General features: G+C 39.0%; 1 protein-coding gene across 1 annotated transcript in view; it reads left to right on the top strand.

The window, feature by feature from the left end:
• The window catches only part of ALK (ALK receptor tyrosine kinase), a gene marked incomplete at both ends in the record, with an annotated part of 285134 nt that overhangs the window by 173440 nt on the left and 87557 nt on the right, over nucleotides 1–24137 (top strand). The window contains one exon of the mRNA XM_082756089.1: nucleotides 15975–16102. Coding sequence (XP_082612215.1) covers nucleotides 15975–16102 — 128 coding nt within the window. The remainder of the gene's footprint in view (nucleotides 1–15974; nucleotides 16103–24137) is intronic.

Below are 24137 nucleotides of genomic sequence, written 5' to 3'. Positions count from 1 at the left end.
TAGGTTCATACAGTTCTCAGTATATAGCTGGAAAAGAAAAATGGAAGATGTGCCTTCCATTGAGCCTCCAGCATCATTGATCCAAGAGCGTCTGTATTTCAGCATGTTTTGTTAAAGAAAAGAGCAGTGAAGAAAGGGATTTTTAGCCAATGGAGCACCTTCTACCTGAATCACAGAATAATTGAGGTTGAAAGGCATGTCAGGAAATTACCTAGTATGATGCCTCTGCTCAAAGCAAAGTATTTGTACATATTCATAAGATGCTACTTGAACCTTCTCTTCTAAACAGTCTTCTCACAGCCTTGCCTCATATGTGAGATGACAGATGTTCCAGTCTGCCATTATGCATACATTACATTAGCTATTAATCTAATTTCTACTTAGCAAGGCGTCTGGAAGCTGTTTTTCTTTGCGTAACTGTAAGACTGAGAAATATTTCCTCTACTGGCAGAAATCATGTCAGAGTTACGTGAAGTGGGATGCTTATGGGGACTGAGTTCAGAGCTTCTAGCAGAAGAGGGCCAGCCCTGTCCATCCTAGAAAGTGCTGTACTCAGAGAGGTTGCCACATCCACTAGTCTGACCTCAGGCCACAATTTCTATCAGCCTTTAGTGGAGTCTTTTGTAGTGTATTCCTGTGCTGTATCTCTGCTTCCTCGCCTTCATAACAACCAGGTATCAAGAAGCTTTATTTAGTGGAATGTTGAGGACCTCAGAGCATCTTTCCCTGGCACCTGTTACTCAAACCCAGGGGATCAGTATGCTATAGTGCTCTGTGAAAACCTTCATAGGTCTCATTCCATAAGTGACTGCATTATACTGCTGCATCAGTATGGTCAGGGGAATAAAACCGACTTTTCTTTTTTTTTTTTTTTTTTTTTTTTTGTCAGAATTTAGTAAAATTGAATTTGTTTTATTTGTCCACTCTATTGTGTCTGGTTGAACAGAAATTCGCTCAAGGGCTCAAGGGTTCCAGTTTTGGCTGGGACAGAGTTAATTTCCTTCCTAGTAGCTGGTGTGGTGCTGTGCTTTGGATTGAGGATGAGAATAAAGCAGATGATACGCTGATGTTTTAGTGTTGCAGAGCAGTGCTTGTACAGAGCCAAGGACTTTCCAGCTTCTCATGCTGCCCGCCAGTGGGAAGGCTGGGTGGGGGGTTTACAAGAAGCTGGGAGGGGACAGCTGAGTGGGACTGGTGATATCCCATACCGTGTGAAGTCATGCTCGACAATAAAACTGGGCACGTTGGCCAAGGGGCCTGGTCACTGCTCACGGACTGGCTGGACCTTGGGCAGCAGTTGATGAGCCAGTTGCATTGTGCATCATTTGCTTTGTGTACTTTTTATCCTTATTATTTTTCCTTTCTTTTCTGTCTTTATCTCAACCCAGGAGTTTTATCTTTTTTTCCAATTCTCTCTCCCATCCCACTGGGGGGCAGGAGGGGAGTGAGCTGTGTGGTGCTTAGCTGCCTGCTGGTTTAAACCACAACAGGGAAGAATCTCTTTGTGTGCTTTTGAACCAACTCCATTATTTTGTTTAGAATCATTGCTGCCTGAAAACTTAGATGTGTGACTAACAAGTTTTAAGACAAATTCTTGAATTTACATGGCTCACATCAGCAGGCATGAAATGAAATACCATTTCAGGTTCGCTATTTCTTTCGTTGCAATGGACTGATGATTTACATGGGACATTGCTTGCTTGGAAATGAACATTTTACATTCACTAAGTCCCTCAGGATACAAACCTGTCCCTGTGAAAGGAGAGGAGAATAGAAGAAGGTGTTTAAATATATATTTTTGTGTTTGTGAAGTAAAAATCGAGACACATATAAGCAGCAGGATAGGAGTGCTAGAGTTGCTTGCAATTCACATCCTATGAAGGGGGTCATTCATATTGCATAGCAAAATTGTGGAAGGCTGAAACAGAAAATGACCAACTGCAACCAAAAGCATTTGCTGCGTGTTTCTTCTGAATGTGCAATTTGTGTTGGTCTTTTAATTATAGTCTATAAAGATGGCTCTGTTCCCTACCCACCGCTGAGTTTCCAGAAGTACTGAGTGCTTAGGGCTTGGGCTGTTAATACTGTAATTGAAGCAGCTGCTCTGCGCTCTTAAGTACTTTATTCATTCACCTTGGACAATGTTGATGTATCTGTTGTATGTTCTGGGCCTTTTGTTAGAAGTGAATCTCAAGCACAGACACATGTTAGATGTATGGGGTTTACACGGCAAGGGCTTAGTAGCAGGGGGGAAGCCAGCGGCGGCCTCTGTGAGAAGAGCCCGGAGACTGCCCCTTGTCAGATCAGAGCCAGCTCCTGCCAGCTCAGAAAGGGACTCACTGCTGGCCAGAGCTGAGCCAGTGAGCAACGCTTGTTGGGCTTCTGGGAGAGAAGATTTAAGAAAGGGAAAAGACTGATGAGACCCCGCAGGAGCAGGCCCCGGGCTGGAGCTGCAGCTCGCGAAGAGGAGCCCACGCAGGAGCAGGGGGCCTGGGGGGAGCTGCCACCCGTGGGGGACCCAAGCTGGAGCAGCTTGCTCCAGGGGGATGGATGGACCCTGTGGGACAGACCTGTATTGGAGCAGTTCTTGAAGAGCTGCTGCCTGTGGGAAGCCCACACAGGATCATTTCAGGAGCTCCTGTTGGAGCAGGGGCAGAGTGACTGTGAAGGAGCAGTGGAAATGAAGTGTCAGGGACTGACCACAGCCTCCATTCCCTGTTCCCCTGCGCTGCTCAGGGGGAAGAGGTAGAAGAGGGTGGATGGAGGGAAGGTGGTTTTAGTTTGCTTTTAGTTTCTCACTGCTCAGGTCTGCTAGTGATAGGCAGGACATTGTATTAATCTCCCCATGCTGAGTCTGTTTTGCCTGTGACAATAATTGTTGAGTGATCTCCCAGTCCTCATCTCAACCCTTGAGCCCTTTTCCATTATATTTTCTTCCCCTTTTTTTCTTTGAGAAGGGGGAGTGAGAGAGTGACTGCGGTGGAGTTCAGCTGCCCAGCAGGGTAAAATTACTACAAGTACTAATGAAGAGAATTTGTTAGGGCTTTTAGTGTTCTTGGCTTTTAAAAGTAGGAGAAGAAAAAGGGAGGGGGTAGGTGAAATACTTCTCTTAGATCATAAAGCTCTTTCGACTAAATTCACTTTATCTATAAGACCAGTCTTCATAATTGTCTGTTATTCTCAATGACTTAAACTGCAAATTAATGTAAAATATTAGACCAGAAAGTCATTATCTGTATATTCTGTACTGATTTACAAATTACCGTATGCAGAGAAGAGCTTTTAAGAACTGTGGTGTAAATAAGCAGAGCATTAGGAGCGGCCCTCAGAAATTCAGTCAGGCCCTGGGCCTGTGGTTGTTCTGCAGCCCCCACATTTCTCTTTTGCCTTGTTACCACAGCCAAAGAGCTAAATCTCTGTAGCAGTCTTTGTTGAAGCCCGAAGACTTTAGGCAGCCAACAGAAGGTCTCAGGTATACCCGTAGCCTTTCTTGGCATACCTTCCCGTAACCATTGCTTTTCCTCATCTTTGTATTTTGCCCATTTTTGAATTGCTATTTATGGAAGCAGACTCTGTCATCATGTCAGATGAATGCACTGAAATGACAGAAAGTCATCCTTGTGTGGCCTAATGGCAAATGGGGGATGCAGCTGACAGCAGGTAACAGGGATGTGTTGGGTAGAGCAGTGGTTTAGGTGGAGTTACTGACTAAAACAAAATCACTTGAATGCTCTGATGCAGTTTCTGCCTAATGGCATCTTCCTTCCAGCCCATTGCTCAGCTCAGCATGTCTGTACAGATTTAGGCAGCATTAACTTCCTTGTGACCAGAGTTCACCATGTCCTGAGGCGGGTTGGAAATTAGGAGACATTTCTTCTCAAAAAGAGTGGTTAGGCATGGGAATGGGCTAACCAGGGAGGTGGTGGAGTCACCGTCCCTGGGGGTGTTTAAGGAGAGGTTGAACTTAGAGCTTAGGGACACGGTTTAGTGGGTGACATTGGTAGTAGGGGAAGGTTGGACTAGTTGGTCTTGGAGGTCTTTTAAAACCTTAATGACTCTTTGATTCAAGGGCTTCTGTGACCATAGGCTAGTTTTTATTCAACAGTATTGATTGCTCTTGCCAGATACAGAGTCTGAGAGTTTTTTCATTATGTTTGTTGAGGAAAATTGGAGGTCATTGAGAGACTTTGAGAGTCATTAAATCTAAATTTTCATTGAAGAGGCAAAATCCTACTCTGAAGCATGTACTCAGACAATTCATGTGGGAGAAAAGATAAGAAAGAAAGAGCTAAAAATTTAGCGGTGTTTTGGAGGTCATCCTGCAGCTTTTGGATTACGTTTGTATTATGTACAGAACAAGAGGAGCAGCAAGGAAACTATCCTAGAAAATGACACATGGAAAAATCCCGTTGATGTGACACGAAACACATGATTAATGTCAGGTAACACAGTGTGGTGTTGCTCCCCAGTTTGTGTTTCCAGTAGGTGAGCTGACAGTACGTCAGCTTTGCAGATGCTTTTTATTTGACAGTGAGAAGGTGGTACATTACACTAGAACATCTTATGGAGTCTGTTTTCTAGTCATGTTCCTTGTCAAGGCTTTTCTTATTTATGCTAAGAGAGAGTTTACATGCCAAACCTTGAGACTAACAGGCACATGTATGCCATGCTAAACAAAACATTGCAGTGCTCCAGCTTTGAAGTCGATATCCCAGGCAGTGGCTTAAACTTGTTTTTCTGGGCAGTGACAGCTGTGGTCAAATACTTTTGGCTTCTTCTCAGGGCATTCCTCTTTGCCTCTTGGGATTCTTTCTCTTGGAAATGTCCAACACTAAAAGGAGATCAGATCTGTTGCACAGTCTCATATTCCAGGTGTAGATCAGTAATGGGTGGTATTCCTCAGGGGTCTGGCATTGTTTAACATCTTTGTCAATTTAACAGTGAAATTGAGCGCACCCTCAGCAAGTTTGATGACACCAAGCTGAGTGGTGCAGTTGACATGCTGGAGGGAAGAGATGCCATCTAGAGAGACCTGGATGGGCTTGAGGGGTGGGCCTATGGGAACCTCATGACATTGAACAAGGCCCAAGTGCAAGGTCCTACATCGGTGTCAGGGCAATCCCAAGCACAAGTCCAGGCTGGGTGGAGAATGGGTTGAGAGGAGCCCTGTTGGGAAGGAGCTGGGAGTGCTGGTTGACAAGAAGCTCTACATGAGCCTTTAATGTGTGCTCGCAGCCCAGAAAACCAACAGTATCCTGGGCTTCATCAAAAGAAGTGTGGCCAGCAGGCTGAGGGAGGTGATTCTCCCCCTCTACTCCGCTCTCATGAGACACTCCCCTGGAATATTGTATTCAGCTCTGGGGCCCCCAGCACAAGAAGGACATGGAAGTATTACAAAGAGTCCAGAGGAGGGTCACAAAGATGATCAGATGGCTGGAGCACCTCTCCCATGAAGACAGGCTTAGAGGTTTGGGGTTGTTCAGCCCAGAGAAGAGAAGGCTCTGGTGAGACCTTATAGTAGGTTTCCAATATCCAAAGCAGGCCTATAGACAAGCTGTTTATCATAGAGTGTAGTGAACAAGGGACAATGACTTTAAACTAAGAGAGTAAATTTAGGTTAGATATTAGGACAAAATTCTTCACTCAAGGGGTGGTAAGGCTCTGGACCAGGTTACCCAGAGAAGCTGTGGATGCCTCATCCCTGGAAGTGTTCAAGGCCAGGTTGCTTGGAGGGATTGGAACTAGATGATCTTTAAGGTCCTTTCCAAGCCAAACCTTTCTATGATTCTTTGATTCTATGATATTCCAAATGTGGTAACACAATAAGCAGATTGTTATCGACTGTGATTGCACTGCTGTCCTTACTGCAGCGTTGAAAGCTGTGTATGCTTTCATGGTGTACGCTTTCATGGTTTCACTTCAGAACAGAAATTTCAGTACAGTCTGTCCAACCTCTGGTGCACGATTTGCTCTGATAAGCACATTCCATGTCTTTGAATATAGTCATTAAGTGATTGCTTTAGTTGCTCTCTTTTTCGTTTGTTAAGGGTTTTCCCCATTCAAAGTTCAGTCATACAATTCAGAGAACCTTTCTCCTGCCCAGTAACAGGGTAACTGTTCCAATCCCTGCTGTATAAGCAGTAATAGACACAACCTTTCTGCATTCCATCGCTCATCTTTCCTGATTCAGATCCTTCCTAACGAGTCATATTTTTCAAATGTCTGTTTGAGGGAAGCAAATTAAATTGGAGAAGGAAGTTGTTTATCAGGAAATAAACCTTTCTTCTTCACCCCTGCAATTTCCTTTCATGTTGCATACGTATAGACATCTGTATTGCACAGTTCTATGAAAGACATTTTACTTCTATTTATCTTGCAATGTGCTTCATTTTTATTCACTTATTTGTCACCGCATATGGCACACCCTACACTCCATGCAGACCATAAGAATGGGAGAAAGAATCTTCTCTGACTCGCATGCCCACCTCTGTGTTGCAAACAAACACTGCAAATAACTGGAGATATGGGAAAGGTGGAATTTGCTGAGGGTTGTCTGCCAGTCATTTTTGTGTGTGTGTGTGAATCTCTGAAATCCAATTTTTTATTTTTTTTATTTTTTTATATTTTTTTTAGATCCTGGCATCTTTTTATGCATTTTGAACTGAAAAATGTGGTTTAGGAGCCTGTAATAGAGGCTGGATACTCTCTTGAAATGGGTGGAAATGCCTGGAGCAGATATTCTATAAACCCTTCTGAACCTTACAATCCAAAGAGTACTTCGTCTAGCCCTTAATCTTTCTTTGGATATATTGATACCTTATTTTGAAGTCTAGGTTATTAAAGCTACTAGATAATTGCAGCATATCCCTAAAGGACTCAGAGTTAAGCACAGCTGTTCTCTCAAGTAAAACCTTCCTTCTCATCCACTCTTTCAGCCTTTGAACCTAAAGTCTTTCAAGGTATTTAGTCTGCTGTACAGATGTTGAACAGGCACAATATCTGTACTTTCCTTTAGGTGTGATGTGAAAAATCATTGCTGAATGCAGAAGTAAAAATTCTTGTTTAGTTGGTCTCTCAGACACAGCTATTGAGAACTCAGTTATTTCAGAATACCTTGCCACTATACTCTGCTCTGTGAAGAGGCTCCCCGTCTTCCTGAAGCCTTGACCACATTTGACTGTAATTGAGATCAGATTATGTTTCACTTTAACTATTTAAATAAAAAATTAAGACTGCTTTTTGGTACACTAAACAAAAATAAAAAATTGCAGTGATGTACATTGGGTTGAAAGGATGGAATTTCTTTATGATCCTCACAGACAATTAAGTTAGTCCCTGAAGCGTGAAATTTAATTACCATCACCAGAAGCAGCATGATGCAGTGGATTAGGACATAGGAATAAGTATCATAAATTTTTATCTCTGATCTTAGTTCTGCCATCTATTTATTGAATGACTGAGTCATATAACCTTCCTGTGCCTCCTTTTCATCCACCTGAAAAATGAAGTGTTTGATGTCTTTGCTAAGGGGCTTTGAAGTCTGTATAACAGACTTCATTTAAAGGTGTAATGGGTTATATGAATGCTAAGTGTTGCTAGGGTTGCCTAGGCTTACATACTGTGAGTACTTATTGCAATCTGGTTTCATAGAGTGAAATCTCATTTTTTTGGCAGTGTTAGCTTCATTAAAGGAAATGTAATCAAGCTCATGGGCAAATAGGGAGAGGACTACAAGAGGAGATGACACTGAAGAGCCATTGTGCATCAGAAAAAGATGCTGAGCTATTGTTCTTTTCACATCAGCTTTGATGCTACATGTCAGATACAATTACTAATTGTAGCATCTCAGGAGTGCCTCCAACCATGCACTTTTCATGAGGTGGAAGAAAGCATTTTTAATCTTACACAGTTTAACTGGGAAGCAAAAAGAGAAGATGAGTGCCAGATGAACATATTCCTCAATGAAGATTGCCCAGCTCTACTGTATTTGCTATGGCAATAGTCTCTTACTGAAGTGGTTAATCACATCATGTCAGTATGGAGATCTCACAAAAACTGAAAGCTGTTTATTGGATGGGCAGAAGTGGCCAATTATAAAATAGTTTGTTCTGTCTTAAAAAATAAAACAAAACAAAAACAAAAACAAAACAAAACAAAAAACAAACAAACAAAAACAAAAAACAAAAAACACAGTGCTTTCTCATGTCACAGCATGAGAAATCCTGTGACATTGCGCCTCTACTTGGCCGACAGACCTTTTGAGTAGGTAAGTTTTTTAGCATAGCAATAGCCATGCTAAGTTCATATTAAAGTCACATTTTGGAATCATCAGCAACAGAATCTTCCTATAAGTATCTGGGCTGCTATTTTCACAGTTTTCAAAAAGCAAAACTTAATTAAAAATGCCCATTGCATTTTGTGGATTACGTTCCAGTGCAGAAGTGCCAGACTACTCAGTTGGAAAGAAGTTTGTCCTTCACCAAGCTGATGACTGATCTCATTGCCTTTCTTTGCATCCCTCTGAGTTTATATGCTGTTTCCTTCAGGAAAAGTTTAATACATGTCTGTATTAAACTCCATGCAAAGATTCTCATTTGTAATCACAAGAATATAGATTGAATTGTGAGGCTGCAGTTCTTCACAGTTACTTATCTGATTCAATACATTGCAGCATTCAAATGTTTTTCAGAGCAAGATCTTTACTTCAAATGGGTTAGTAAAGCAAAATCTTCAAAACAAATATTTTCTACAAGATACACAGAAAAGCAAAAACTTTAATATTCTAACTCTGTTAAGTTAACAGGAGAGTATATTTTTTCATAGCTTTTGTTTCCTGTTAATAAATTTTCCTCTGTAAAATAAGTGTATCGTGGTCTTGTAGCGTGTTCTAAATATAGGAGGAAATCCAAATAATAATGAAACTCTAATGGTTTAATTGCAAACTTCCTATGTTATCCAAGAATAAGTATGAATTAAAGTAGCCTGTGTGGGCTACTCGTATTTCATTGAAAACTAAAGCAATTTCTGCCATACTATGATATCCCTCAGATAGTCAAAGAGAGGAGCTGTACAGAAAGGCCCAGCAGCGTGGTCCTAAAAGGCATGTGAAGTTAGTTTCTTCCACAGTGCAAGTGAGGCAGTATTATTGCAGTCTGGAGCCAAAATCTTCTGGGTCTCCTGTTCTAAGCAAGGTAATTACACCGTGAGTCTGACCCGTTATCCAGACCTAGAAGAAGTATTTTCTTGGAGGGAGGTCATTAGTTTTACCTTAAAAGAAAAGCATCAAAGCCCATGTGCTTTTTTTTTTCCTTAGTGAAAGAAAGGAAAGTCATTACAATTACATGTAGTTCCATCTTTTTTAATGGAAAAACCTCTGTGAATACATCTTCTAAAGGCATTTTGAAGGAAGGGCTGGGAAGCAGTAGAATGTAATAGTCACAGGGATGTTAAAGGTCTGATCCAATAACACTAACAAAGGTCTTAATTGTATATAAACTATCACCAACAGTTACATCTTCCTTACACAAGAGGCCATAGAAAAAGATACAAGGACAACTGGCATTAAATCAATGCAGGAAAACTATTTTTCTTTCTCTTCCTAAATAGAATGCTCTGTGAGCAGAAGAGTTTGCACTGCAGACTTTCTGCATTGTTCAAGAACTATGTCCTTTAATGCTAAATAATGTCTTGTATTAATATACAGTAACTTTATTTTCTGCCATTTTAGAAAATAGATCCTTTTCAAGACTACATCATCACCCATCAAATTAAGGCCCTGATGTCTTTTAAGTAATTTTAAGATCAGTAAACTGAAATTAATTTAAAATTGTTAATTAAAAGTAATAGGCAGTATAATGTATTGGTTGAACTAGTGAAAAAAGCCTTCTGTGGTTCCTGTGTTTGTGTTGTTTTTTTTTTGTTGTTGTTTGTTTGTTTGTTTTTTCCTACCGTCTCTTGGAATGCTTGCATCTTCTGAGAACGTTTTTTAATTTTCTGTTTTCTGTATCCTAAAAAAGTCCAGTCTGGTTCTTCCTTTGTGCAGTATGCATTAATTGCGATCAGGCAAGTAAGCATGGAGCAATGTGGAGGCAAGATTAGAACCTGTTATAAACTCCCGTATAATTATGCAATGGGATGTAGGATGGAGAAAGTTATGTTCTTTTACCAATTCATCTAGTAAAGGAGGAAAATTCTCTTTTGGACTCCTAATGATAGTTTTTCCTTTTAATCCTGTCCTTACCAAGGTTTCATTCTCAAAAAGTGGCATTTTTTTCACTACCTTTATCATGCCACAGGTGGATTTTGGTGTGAAATACTCTGATGCAGATTTGTATTTTATTTTGTAATTCCCCAAAGTTCACTGAACCCTTTACCAAGGATAGACTGGACTGTATAGGTACATTGCATTTTCCTCTCAGGCATACCACGATAAATGTTTGTAACAACAGGAGTATTTTAGATGAGAAAGAGCATGGATTTGGAGAAATAAATCACATTGTAACTCAGCTCAGTTATGAGAAGTCTGTCCTACCTAAGGTGAAACAACCTATGCTAGAAGCCAGGGCAAACCCACAGTGAAGGCATAGGTGGTAACACAGGTGTCAAACTGGCTGGCAGCATGGAAATTAATTCTATCTTGCATATGTAGATGGATATTTGGGGAATAATCACTAAGATGGTTGCTATATATGGGACATCAAGACTAAAGTCCTAAAGTTTGTTGCTATCAAGTATTTTGGAACACCTCTTTAGCAGAATGAAAGAGGACCCAACAGGTAATGTTATTAATTGAATTCAAAACTATGAAAATCATTTATCCACAAAGACAGACAAATGCTGGATGCAAATATTTTCTCTTGAGATTTTACTTAAGAATTCTAGCACATCTTTCTTATGAATTGACTGCTTCTAAGAGAGCATCCTGACTTGCACGTGCAATTAATCATTGCTGGCATCACCCAGAGGAGCGTGCAACAAGGCATCTAATGCAGTAGTTAGTAGATTAGAATTAATCAGTTATGTGTTCCTCCTGAAGCTGCACACTACACAAACAATCAAAGAATAGCTAAACTATAAATATCTCTCAGAAGTTAAGTTTCCATGAAAACTCAATTGCGCTTCTGAAACTGGAAAACTGCATGTGAGATAGAGGCAGGGAAGCACCACCTGCTATCTAGCAAACGGAATCATGGATGGGAGGCCAGAGGAAGCACTAAGAAGAAGGTTAGGTCAGAAAGAAGTGCTTCACCATTACAGTCTGAGCACCTAACTCTTTCAGGGCTATGCAAGTCCTGAGGCTCTGTTTCTAGCATACCTTCACTTTAGGGAAGTAGATGAGTGTACAGATGGTCACTTAAAAATTCAACTCTTGTACTGAGCTCAGTTTCTGTCAGCAGCATTTTCCGCTTTGTAGAAGAATGATAGAGCTGAGCCAGCTTCTTCTTAACATAACTTCAGTGAAAGTCCTGTTGAGTGGGTCTGGCCTGCTGAATCAAGACTCTGAGCAGTGTCTAAACAATGTTATAGTGTGTTGCTTTACAGCATAAAACATTAAATTAAGATGTTAAGCCATGGTCTTACCTGTTGATTGTGGCAGGAGCTAGAGAGATCATCCTAGCTATTGTGGCTGATGTGGTAAAAAAAAGATTTTGCTATTGAAGGCTGAGTGGAGATTATAGCTGTATGTGCAGTAACTGATGCGTTTGTCCTTGCAGTTGTCAGCTTACCAGTCTTACTCATCACTCCGTACACTGCTTGGAGGTTATGCAGAGGAAAACAGGAACAATCTGTTATCTGATGTAATTTTCTTTTGGGACCTCAGTTTCGCAGAATCACGGAATGGTTGAGGTTGGATGGAATCTCTGATATTTACTAGCCCAACTTCCTTGCCCTATGCAAGGTTAGCAAGAAGTTACAGAGATCCTTATCCAGTCGGATTTTGAATAGTCAGGAACAAAATGTATGGATAGAGACTCCATAACCTTTCTGGGCAACGTCTTCCAGTGTTAAATCATCCTTAGATTAAGCATTTTTTTTCTTTATAAGGGATTTCTTGCATTTCAGTCTATGCACATTCCCTGTTGTCCTTTCATTAGATATGACTGATCAGTTCTCTCTTATTTACACCCTTCCACAAGATGTAAACAGTGATATGATCCTCCCTGAGCTCTTCCCCAAAGTAACCAATCCCAATTTTCTCAGCCTCTCTTTCTATGTCAGATGCTCCACTGCCTGCTTATCTTATAAATTATAGTTCCAGCAGTTTGTTGATGAGGACATGATGGGAGACAGTGTTGGAAGCCCTACTAAAGTCAGATTAAGCAACGTCTACTGCTCCCCTCATCCACCAAGCCCATCATCTCACCATAGAAAGCTACCAGTTTGGTTAAATGTGAAATCAGGATGAAGAGACTCCACACATGGTATTGCCACAGATATCCTAGCAGATCACTGAAGTAGCTTTTCTGCCACCTTGTTAAAATGCCACCTTTCTAAAATTAGATTCATAACATAAGCCACTCACAATAAATCTACTACTAACTAACATCTAATGCATATCAGTTATACTGAAGTACATCTTGCTACTGCCAGACAGCCTCTATTAAAGGATCTTCAAATGAGTATGGTTTTGTTAAGTACAGGGTATTGTATAGAAAGATTTGGATATCAGAGTTCCTATGCTGTCGCAGACTGATGGCAGAATTGACTCCAATCTTGATTTGCTAATGGGTCTCTGTACTGACCTGGTAGCTATTTTAGTCTCCCTAATAAATCTACCAGTTAGTGTCATCTCCAGATCATTTATTTTTTGTGTCTGTGAAGAAACAGGATGATACTTGGGAATTAATTTCACATGAATCTTTGAATCTCAGACAACCTATTGTAGGAATTTGTTCCACAAAACAGGAATATATTTTGTAGTGAATCTGAACTTGAGTGAATCTGCCTTTTCCCATCTTGCAATCGCAGAGAAATAAAATACCTGCTTGGCAACAGCTCTGGGAGTTAATAAAGTTTCTGTGGTAAACTATGAGAAGCCCGAGAATTTCAAACTGAAGTTATTGCACCAGTAACTCAGAAAAGCAATTCCTAAAACTCTCGGCACATTTATCCAGAGGGTTAGCAGTAGCACAGAAATGGAAATCATTGTTGAGAGCCACTGCGTACTTGGAATTAAAACCCATCAGTCTTCTGAAACCGAGGAAAACAATTTTTGTGACATACAGATGCTTCTGTAGTTCATAACAAAAATTAAATCTAAATCTTCTTTTTTACCCTGTTTGTACGGAAATTCATATCCTCAATCCTTGTAATATACCTAACTTGAGATGACATCAAAAGAAATAATGCACAGAGAAGCTAGGCATTTAAAATACTTTCAGTGCTTCATTTTATTTAATTTCAGTAAAAACAGAATTATCCATTTGGGTGAGGGGTATGAGAAAGGAGAGAGAGGATGACTATATCATCTTCTGAAGCTGGAACCTGAAGCACAAGAGATGAAATGTGGAAAATGAACATAACTGTAAAAGACGCATAAAACTCAGAAGTCTAGTTTCAGTGTTCTTGCTGAAAAGGGAGGAAGAAAGAGACCTGGTAAACCACAAAACAAAACAAAACAAAACAAACAAAAAAAACATACAAAAACAAACAAAAAAACCCACAGTGTTTGCTTTTCAGAGTTGCGAGTTGTACAGTTAGCTGTCATCAGTGCCTTTTTGCAGTCCTTGCTTAAGAACATTTATTTAGGTCTTTAGCATACCTGTTGGCACCTTCCTTGCCTGATGGGAGTTGTGTCATATTGAACAGAGGGTAGTGACACTGCTGCATTCCTGCTGAGATAAAAACTGTGTCTACCTCCGGCACAAAGAAAAGTCTCCTAGCTATTAGAAGTATAGGGTCAGTGATTTGGGATGGATCCTCCCTTGTAGTGGGCACAGATGTTGGTTGGTTGGTTGGTTGGTGCAAATGGCACGGCGAGGCAAGGGCAGGGAGAAACACACACATGTGCATACATATATTGTTATTCCTATTTGGAAGTGTGCCTTAGTTTGATAACATCCAAATTTTGGCATACTTCTGGGGAAAGACGTTCTTTGTCATACTACACTACATAGTTTGTTTTGTTCAAAACTATGTCGCAATGGGTTTCTCCGTCCCTTAAGTCAAATGCATTCTTGTGTACAGCCCACACAGTCACAAATCTATGGTGGGTGATGGTCCTACTTGATAAGGAAACATTTGAGTTTCAAGAGGATATTGTAATAGAGCAATGAAAAATCTGTTGCACCTGACCAATTATGTTAACCAAAAATAGTCTTCCACAAAAATACTTGATATTGGATACTTGAAAGCAACTTCAGGAAACACAGTAAATTTTTGTTCTCATCTTTAAAACTGCAGCTGGAGCTGTAAAGAGCATTTTCTAGTAGGTTTTATGAGAAACCCATTTTCTTGTTTTTCTCCAAGTACAATATGCTAAAAAAGAAATCTGTGTGTGTGTGTATTAGTAGTAGAGAAAACAGAAAAGTGGGTTAGTAGTGACTGAATGGGTTTACAGACAATCTCTCATCTCTGGTCATGTTTATGGTGAGTGACCAGTGAAATGGGTGATGGACTCTGTACAGCTGCAGGAGTAATGCATGCCTCTCCGAAAGCATCCATTCACAAATGGTGTCATCGAGTGTTTTTATTGGCAGCCTGTACACAGTAATGAAAGATGAAATGGGCCAGAGAGCGTTATCATAGTTACTTTGTTCCGTAGCGGTTCTATGATTCTATGGAAACTTCTGGGGTGTACAGATGTTACAATATGACAGACATAAAATTACAATACAGTATCCGGGGTTGGAAGGGACCCACATAGAACATCAATTCCAAATGATGGCTCCACACAGGACCACCCAAAAATCAAACGAAATGTCTGAGAGCATTGTCCTAACAGTTCTTGATCTCTGGCAGGCTTGCTGTCATGACCACTTCCCTGGGGAGCCTGTTCTAGAGCTCAACCACCCGCCCAGTGAAGAACCTTTTCGTAATATCCAGCTTGAACCTCCCTGATGCAGCTTCATGCTGTTCCCTCGGTACTATTGCTGATCACCAGAGAGACAAGATCAGCATTTTCCCCTCTGCTGCCCTTTGTAGGCCATGACATGGTCTCCCCTCAGTCTCCTCTAGGCTGAACAAACCAGAGGATAGAAGGTAGACATTGAAGAAGGCAAGCCCTTATAGTCTTCTGACATCTCAGAGAGTAGACTAAGGTCGTACAGATTTTCTGTTCTCATTTACTTATGGCAACAAGCAGACTAGGTTGAAACACTCTTGCAGTATACTATGTTAGTTTCCAGCACTGTTTCTCCATTCCATTTCCTTGATTTATTTGGTAGAACTCTTTGTTTGTCTGTAAGGCCAAAACAAAATGAACAAAACAAAACAAACAAACAAACAAAAAGCAGAAAGAGAAATGACATATTTTAGTTGTAGTTCTTCTTGTATGTCTAGACATTCCAGCCAGCCACATCAGAAGCAAAGCATGCTACCTCAACCAGCACCACAGTGTTGGGAATTACCATGTTTGCACGAGTCCTTGAGCCTGGCTTATTGCCCAAGTCTGACTAACAGCCTTTGCCAGTGAGGAGCAGGGGGAGCGATCTCTAGAGAGCATATACGTGTGCGCTACAGATTTCACAGCTTGCTTTGTAAAGAAAGTTAAGCTTCTTTGAAACAGCAGGCGGATATCTCTGAGAAGTCTGTGGACTCTGTGGAAATCTTTGTGCTTAGAAGCTTACTTTTGCAAAATCTGTGGGAGGGGAAGGCACTGACCATGGAGCACCATGAGATGATGGGGAGCAGGAGGAGAGAGCAAAGTACAGTATGGCCAGCCATATGCAAAGCTGCTTCTCTGGAGGCTTCAGTCCTCGTAAAATAGCTTTTATCATTCTTCTTTGTTCTTTCCCTTTTCTGTATGAGTGCAGATGGGTACTGCTTCAAAGGAGAGTTGGACATCTAGAGAAACCGTTCCGGATCTCACTGGAGTATGTTGCTCATGGGAACAAGAGCATAGCAGCTGTGGATTCCTTTGCAATAAAGAACTGCAGCACAGGTAATGTACCATATTTTATTGTTTCTGGCTCATACTGTTTTGATGCCTTTTTAGATATGAGCATGTTTTCTGTCTAAGAAACTTCACAGAATTAAAGTTTTTCATTTGACAGGTTACTTAAATATTCGTTTTTACTATTCTGTTCCAGAGAATATATTTTTTAAATGTTGCGTTAGAAGTTTTTAACTTCTTGAAGGGAACAAGATCTTTCTTTCCCCCTTTTGGAATGAATTTCTAGGAAAATTCAATTTGGGAAAAAACAGATCAGTACTTTTCCTGGCTTGCCAGATGCATATCCTGACAACTTCACTTTCTGCAGCAGAAAATAGAACAGATGAATGGTTCTGAAACAAGATATCTTTCAAGTCATCTTTGGATGTTCCTTGTAACAATTTCAGAGCTGGTTTTTTTTGAACAAGTATGGTAAAGTTGGTTTTATAAAGCATACATTTCTTTGGAAATGTTCCAAAGTAGTTATTGTGGAGTTACCCCTAATAGCTCGATACAGTGTGTGGAATTTTAGTAATGGGCAACCTTAACAGGAGGTTAAGGAGCTTTTTTAATACAAGCTTCTTTATCAATTTAAGTATGTAAATTCAGTGCTTTTGTGTCAGAAGCAGCTGTGTTTTAGTTCTACCATCTTTATGGAGATTGTGAAACATACTGAAATCTTTAGGTGGCTTGTCAGTGAATATTATTACTTGTAGCACTTAACACCTTTTCTCAGTTTGATTTACTTAGAATACTGCTCAGTGGCATGTTCTCCATTTCAGCATAACTATGACAGGGAAATCTGTTAGGGAGTATATGTTGTTTTCATTATTTACATTACTCTCCACAGAGGTCAGTTGTATTAAGGGCTTTATTGCACTGTTCATAGATAAAGATGAAGATCCCTTAGCTCCAACAGTGAACAGCTTGACCTTGTGCTGAAAGTGCGAGGCATATTCAGGCAGAAAGCATCTGCTCTTCTCCTGACATACAAAACTCATCTTGGTATATCTGTAAGGATGAAAAAGAAAGTATTTCAACACTGCAAATCAAAGAAGTAAATGGGAGAAAAGTCATTCATTCCACATTGTTTGGGGAGTATGTTGCAACAGACTGCAGAAATTGTTCAGCTGCTATGAAAGTACATAAATTCTCTTGGGAATGCCTGAAGGAGAGTCATTGGTGACAAGGAAAAGCACTGTTGGCTGAGTGAAAAGTTCATGTTGTTTTAGTGAGACATGTGATAGAAACTAATACCAATACTGGACATATAACAACATAGAATCATACAATAGGGTGGGTTGGAAGGGATTTTAAAGATCATCTAGTTCTAATCCCCCTTCTAGTGGAAGGCAGGGACACCTTCTGCTAGATCAAATTTTGAGCAATTTTGAGATTGCTCTGTGGACTTCTCTGGACGACTTGGTCCAGTGCTTCACCACCCTCATAATGAATGTCTTCCTAGGATCTAATCAAAACCTACCCTTTTTTAGTTCAAAACTGTTACCCCTGTTCTTTCACTACATTCCTGGATAAAGTGTCTCTCCCCAACCTTTCCCGCAGGCCCCCTTCAAATATTGGAAGACATTTATAAGCTCTCCCTGGAGCCTTTTATTCTCTAGGCTAAGTAACCCCAACTATCTCAGTCTGTCTTCATAGGAGAAGTTCTCCAGACTTCTGATTATCTCTGTGGCCCTCCTCTGGACATGTTCTAACAGGTCCATGTATTTCTTATGCTGTGGGTCCCTGAGCTGAATGCCGTACTCCAGGTGGGGTCTCACTAGAGGGGGAGAATCACCTCCTATGACCTGCTAGCTACACTACTTTTGATGCAGCCCAGGATGTGGTTGATTTCTTGGGCTGCAAGCGCGCATTGCCAGCTCATATTCAGTTTTTCATTCACCAGTATCCCCAAGCCCTTCTCCACAGGAAAAGGTACTGTTCTGAAGATGACAGAAGTTGGTTGCTGAGGCTATTAAAATATATTGTGAGCAAAAGAAGGAACAACTCTCCTATTTTGTCTACAGATTTTTGCAATTGGTTACTCTTCTATTCTGTTTACAGTACATGTTATATGAATAATACAACCAGGGAAGAAATCCATACATTCATTTTTTAGGTGCTTGAAACTGCTATGCCCCCCGCACACAGGTGAAGACTGGGCCCATTTTACTAGAAATCAAGTAGTGATGGGCAGCCAAGGTGTCACTTTAGGCTTGGAGGAAATACGGGAAGCAATAAGAAAAGACTCATCTATATTTAATTTTTCTGCAGCTGTTAGAAGCTTCTATGCAGTTTAGGTAGTTGGATACCTTAATATCACTGAAGAGTCCAAAACATAGGTGCATTTGGAAAAGAAATACCCAAGAAACAACAGCAACTCTTCTGCCTGACTTTTCTAAGCCTTTTATACACAATATGTACAATTTAAAAACAAATTAAGGGGCATAGAAAATCTTAGGAAATTGGTCTACCATTTCCATAGTTGAATATAGGTTTGAATCTAAATTAGATGTTACTGGAGGTGTGACAAAGGTAGAGGTTTGGGATTGGGATTTGCTTTTGAACATTGGAAATTCCATTTTGCAAGTTCTTTAATCATGGAAAAAATGGAATTCTTGCATATAAAATGCAAAAATGACAGCCTATTGGGAATTTAAAAATAAAAAATAAAAATCATGTGCTGATAACATTCTGAAGTTTTCTATAATTCTAAATTTAAAAGTTCAAGATTGAAATCCCATCTAACCAAAATTTGTTGATGAGAAATACAACTCTGTCGGTGTCGTTGTGCTCCACATTTCATTCCTTGTGCTCCTTTCTTTTTCATTCAACATATTAGAAAGACAAAGTTATTTGTTCCTTCAATATCTTCACATTCCCCAAATCCTATCATATAATTAATTATTCTTGATCAGGTTAGGTTGATAGGAAAAATGAAAATCTTTGCAAGCTGAGAGTTTCCGTTTGTTTAATGCTCAGGATGAGCCAAAAGTGTATCTGATACATCTCTTACCATTGCCATAGTTCATCACCACCATTCTTCTCATGTACTCTGTCAACCTCTCTACCTTTAATTCATTAAGGGCTTTTTAGCATCTTAAATGGATTCAAGTTTTTAAATACTTTTGTGTACAGAAAGTCTTTCTGATGCATGGGGCTAGATTCTGATTATAAAGCTCCGAAAAAGCTGCTTGTACTTCTGCAGGTTTGGGATCAGGCTAGTTAACAGGTAGCGTTTCCTATAGTTCTACATCCAATTGATTTTAAGTTGCTATCTTAAACGTGAAGCAGATCGTGTTTGTCACTATGTAAAACCTGAACTATTGATTGTCTGATCATCTTTCTTACAACTTATACAGTGTGATACAAAGCAAAAATATAAAAAATTACAAATTGTAGAGAAGTAATACACTAATTTAATGTCAGGTTGTTTTTTTTTTCCCTTCTACAAGTAATTGGTACTGTGGCATTTGATAGTCGATAGTAATTTCTAGTAATAAAAATAGAGTTAATTTCCTAAGTAATGTATTGACTTATTAATGATATTTAATGGGTTCCTTACAATTTTATTGTAGTTGTAAATTAATTAGTTTGCTAACTTACTTCCAAAAGTCTTAATTAAAGTACCTAATAGTAAGCACAAGTAAATGACAAGACACTGTTTTACTTAGCAGTGTTTGATTTACCAATTCTAAGTAACTTTTTATGTAAGAGGCATGGAGGTCAAATGCTTCTAAAATGTGTTAAAGGTTTAATGATGCTCTGAGGCTGTTAAAAACAGTTATTTCAGATGCTCACCCTGTCTAAGAGGAAGCACTTAGCTTTCAAGTTTTCAAGCTTAATAGGCAACATTAAAAATGTATTTATTTTGAAGCAGGGAGAGAATATATGTTGTTGATTTCTTAAGTTAATGCTACTGTCCATTCAGCAATAGCTTTTTCAGGAGATACTAAAAGTACATAGAAATACACTTCGTACCTTCAGAGCTAGTAAATAGTTAGTTCTGTAATGATCTTGTGGTTGTAATAATACATGCAAATTTCTGAAAGTTGAAGTTAAGGTTATACAAAAAGTAAAAGCCTGGATCCAAAGCAAAGGACTTCTCAAGAAAGGGTATGTTTTGAAGGTGATTTTACTGGGAAAAAAGATAGTGAGGGAAGAATAAGGAATATGAGCTTGAAAAATACATGAAGAACTATGAGCAATTGCCAGATAGATTTTTTTCATGATTCCTTTTGATAAATAGTCTAGCAACAGATTTATTAATCAACTGTAGGAAATCAATAAGGATTTTCTTCAAGCAGGATTAGTTATATATCTGAATCATTACTAAAATTATGTATTTGTGTATTTAGACAAAACCCGAATATGTGTCAGTTTCCCACACATGCTTGCTTTCTGTATTTTGTCTTTTAAATGAATTTTCTAACAGGAAGTTCTGGTTAACTTAAGGAGATACCAGTGAGCACCTTTTCAAAATAAGTTCTTGATGCTTCCTACTGGAAAACCACATAGAAAAGTTAACCTCTTCTAAACCAAGAACTGAAATAGTATCATCGAATCATTTAGGTTGGAGAAGACCTTCAAGATCATGAAATCCAACCATTAACCTCACTACTGAGTCCCGTTACTAAACCGTGTCCCCATGTCATGGCATACCTATAGCTAAGGTGTTAATAATTAATTTGTATTTTTTGTATAGCTTTTAAATAAGTTTCATTTGAGTAAGATGTTAGCAGAAGATTTATGAAGCAACTAAAATGTAAATAATTGTTTATGAAACATTTGCTTAGCTGTAATAATGGGACAGAATAGAGAAGATGTACCTTCAGTGACAAACATGTCATTTTATTTGGTCTGGAGATCCACCACTTCTCAGATATTTCAGGAAGACCAGTGAACAGAACAATGAGCACAGTCTATTGTGCTATTGTGATAGAACTGAAAAACAGACCAAAAAAAAAAAGGTAGTCTTTAATTTCAGTAGTAATTGTCTCTATTTGAGGTTCAGGACCAACATTTACCATAATACTTACTTGGGAGGGCCAGATCATTTCTGTTTAAAGGAAGCTGGAGAATTGCGTTTGGCATTAATGCCACAATTAAGGAACGTAACAAGACAGAGGATAGATCCAGAGTAAATTAAGTCAATGAGAATTATTCCATATGTTTGGATTATGTCTCAAGTATCCTTCATTTAAAAAAAATAAATAAATAAAAATAGGCAGATTGGCTGCATTTTTCTTGGAGTGGCCTATGCTATTTATAAAGTTTCAGTGAGCTTGTTTTCCTTTGGATCTAATATCACTAATTAGGCATTTGGAAGAGCTTTATTATTTTAAGAATATTTGCCTCCAAATGCATTCTTCACCACCTTCTTCACCATTGACCTCTTCTCCCCATGAGGCAAGACTGATTATTCTGACCTCAGGCTGTGTACCAAAAACCACCTCTAGCCTGGAAGTCTTTTAATCCTTTAGGGAACTCAAGTTGGAGAAAAAGTGCTTTAAAGATGAGTGTGGTTGCTGTAGTGAAGTTAAATCATTTGAAGGCAAAACAAAGTGAAAATTATTTCACTTGTGGTTTGTGCCCATTTAAGTAAAATAAATTTAATATGCTTGTAATGGGACTTATCTCTGTTTTCATTTTTCCTTTTCATCTTTTAAAAATTAAGTTATAGTACCTAGGAATAAAAAAAATAAGCATTTTTAGTCTTAATATTGCTTATTAAAAAGGTGCAGTAACTCTATTAATTGTAGAGCTTTTAACAATAATGAATTAGTCATTATGCATTTCCGTTGCTGACTGCAAGCACTTGCTTATTGTAGAGCTGAATTTAGACAGTGATGGTTATGTTAAATGATTTAAAGTATTTAAAATATCAGTTTACTCACCAAAGAAGGGAGGGATGAACCTGAATATCTAAAGGATTTGATTTTCATAAGTCTGCCATGCCAGCATGTTGGTGAATGAGACCTAGTGTTCTGTTGTTTTACTCAATAGCCATCTGATGATATATATCTATCTATAGATAGATAGATAGATATGTGAGATATGAGGAAGGAGATGTAAAGAAATCCTTTAAATGGTGTAATAATGCTCATAAAACTATTTTTTAAAATCAATGCACTCATATAGAAGGTAAAAAGACTGGAATCTGCCACAGAAAGACTGAATGTGAATGTTTCTTCTACAGAGTTACTGTCTTAACCAAGGTGGGCAGGTTCCTCTAATTCAAAAAGTTAGGTGATTTGGGTTAAGAAACAAAAATGAGAAATCTCAATTTGTAAAATTCAAGTCTTTAATTATCAAAAGAGAAGGGTCTGCTCTTAATTGGTACTGGAAACTGCTTGGGAGACACTGCAAATCCCTTAGCTCCTCCTGCAAATGTTGGCAGCTGTGGGTACTATGTACTTTTTAACACCTTGAAGAATTGGCCGATACATTATCTTTATAATGCTGTATATGATTTTTATCCTGACCTTCTCCCTTAATTAAGGCTTATTTTGACAGGGGAGCCATTGATTCAGTGTAGGAAAATGAACTCTGTAATCTTCTTTCCCCAAATTGAACTTATTTTTATTACTATTAATTGCTGCCACTTAGTTCTTGTGATGTTTTAATTGTTTGGATTTATTGAAACAATCATAGGATTCACTGTACTCACCTGAGAAATAGGGAGGACAATGATAATTTATGGATGACCCAATGATTTTAAACCAGTGTTACTCCACATTCAAAGATTTACGCAAGTCAGTCCACTGTGTAAGTAGATAACAGTCTATTTCTCCCTTTCTCTTTCTGTAATAAAATCCTGCATTTTCAAAAGACTGCAAGACTGCCAGCCTATAACAGAGGGCATGAAGAACCCTGATTTTACTAAAACAAAGTTAAGAACAGGTTTACTTAGAGTTTTGTTTTATACGGAACCATGAAGTTTTCTGCTAGCTGTAGGGAAGGTGGTGATTTGACCAAGACTGATGATGTTTAAAGATGTCAAGACCTCGCTATACAACTCGATTCACGTTAACAAACAAAAGAGTAGTCATTGAGAAGAGGTGAAAGACAGTGGGGAACCTTATAAAGTCAGAACAGAAGAGGGAGATGATCAAGCTTTTTGAGTTAGACTGAGTGAACAAAAAAATAAGCGAGACAGGGAGAGGTGAAGAAAGGAAAGGTGATGACCAGTAACAGTGAAAACAAATGACAGGGTATCAGGCAGGAAGAACTTATCTAGATGGTGGAAATGATTAAGAAGCTTGACCTGTTAGAAAGCGATTAAAATAAACGATCCAATTAATTAATTAGAACAATCAAACTAACTTGATGGATAATCTGTTACAAGGCAGCACAGGGAAAGAAACCAAGTGAGACAGGGAGATTCAGTGAACTGTGAAAATTGATGAAATACAAAAGAATCGATCAATTAACATTTTAAATAATCAAATGAGAAGACAAACGTGTTTAGGTGGAAGTTGGTCCCCCTTTCTGGCATGACTCATAGATATCAAACACACCAATGAGATACTTCTGCTTTGTAGTGGTACAGTGCATGGAGGATTGAAGAACAGGGTAACTCCTTCTTTCTTTACTACAGTGAAGTGTTCTTTAGATTTTGGCTCAAGGCACTTCTACATTTGGGGTCTTATTTTCTGAAGTATTTGGGTTGATTTTGTTTTCTCCGTCCATGACATCTCATTACTAATCTGCCTGTCTGGGCCTTCCCTTTTCTCATACAAAACTTTCCATCTGCCTCAGGGAGTCCTGCTTGCTTTGTACTACTGTCCAAGTTCTGCACAGATGATTTCAACCAGCTTTCTTAACAAACAAGTTGCTGAACCAGTGCCACAAACATTGCTTGATAGTTCTGGGCTGTATCTAGTGTGAGAGAGATGTGACACATTAGTGTCAGCAGCGATGGATAAAGTAAAGTAGGTACTCTGCGATAGAACAACTAAAACCAAAAACCCAGCAGTGTAATTCTGAGTCAATTTCATAATATATAACTAGAAATGCCAGCTGACAAACCAGATGCATCATT

Source organism: Aythya marila (assembly GCF_965140915.1).
Source record: "Aythya marila genome assembly, chromosome: 3".
Taxonomy (NCBI): Eukaryota; Metazoa; Chordata; class Aves; order Anseriformes; family Anatidae; genus Aythya; species Aythya marila.
The sequence above is the reverse complement of the archived record's forward strand: the minus strand, read 5'-3'. Positions and strand labels throughout refer to the sequence as shown.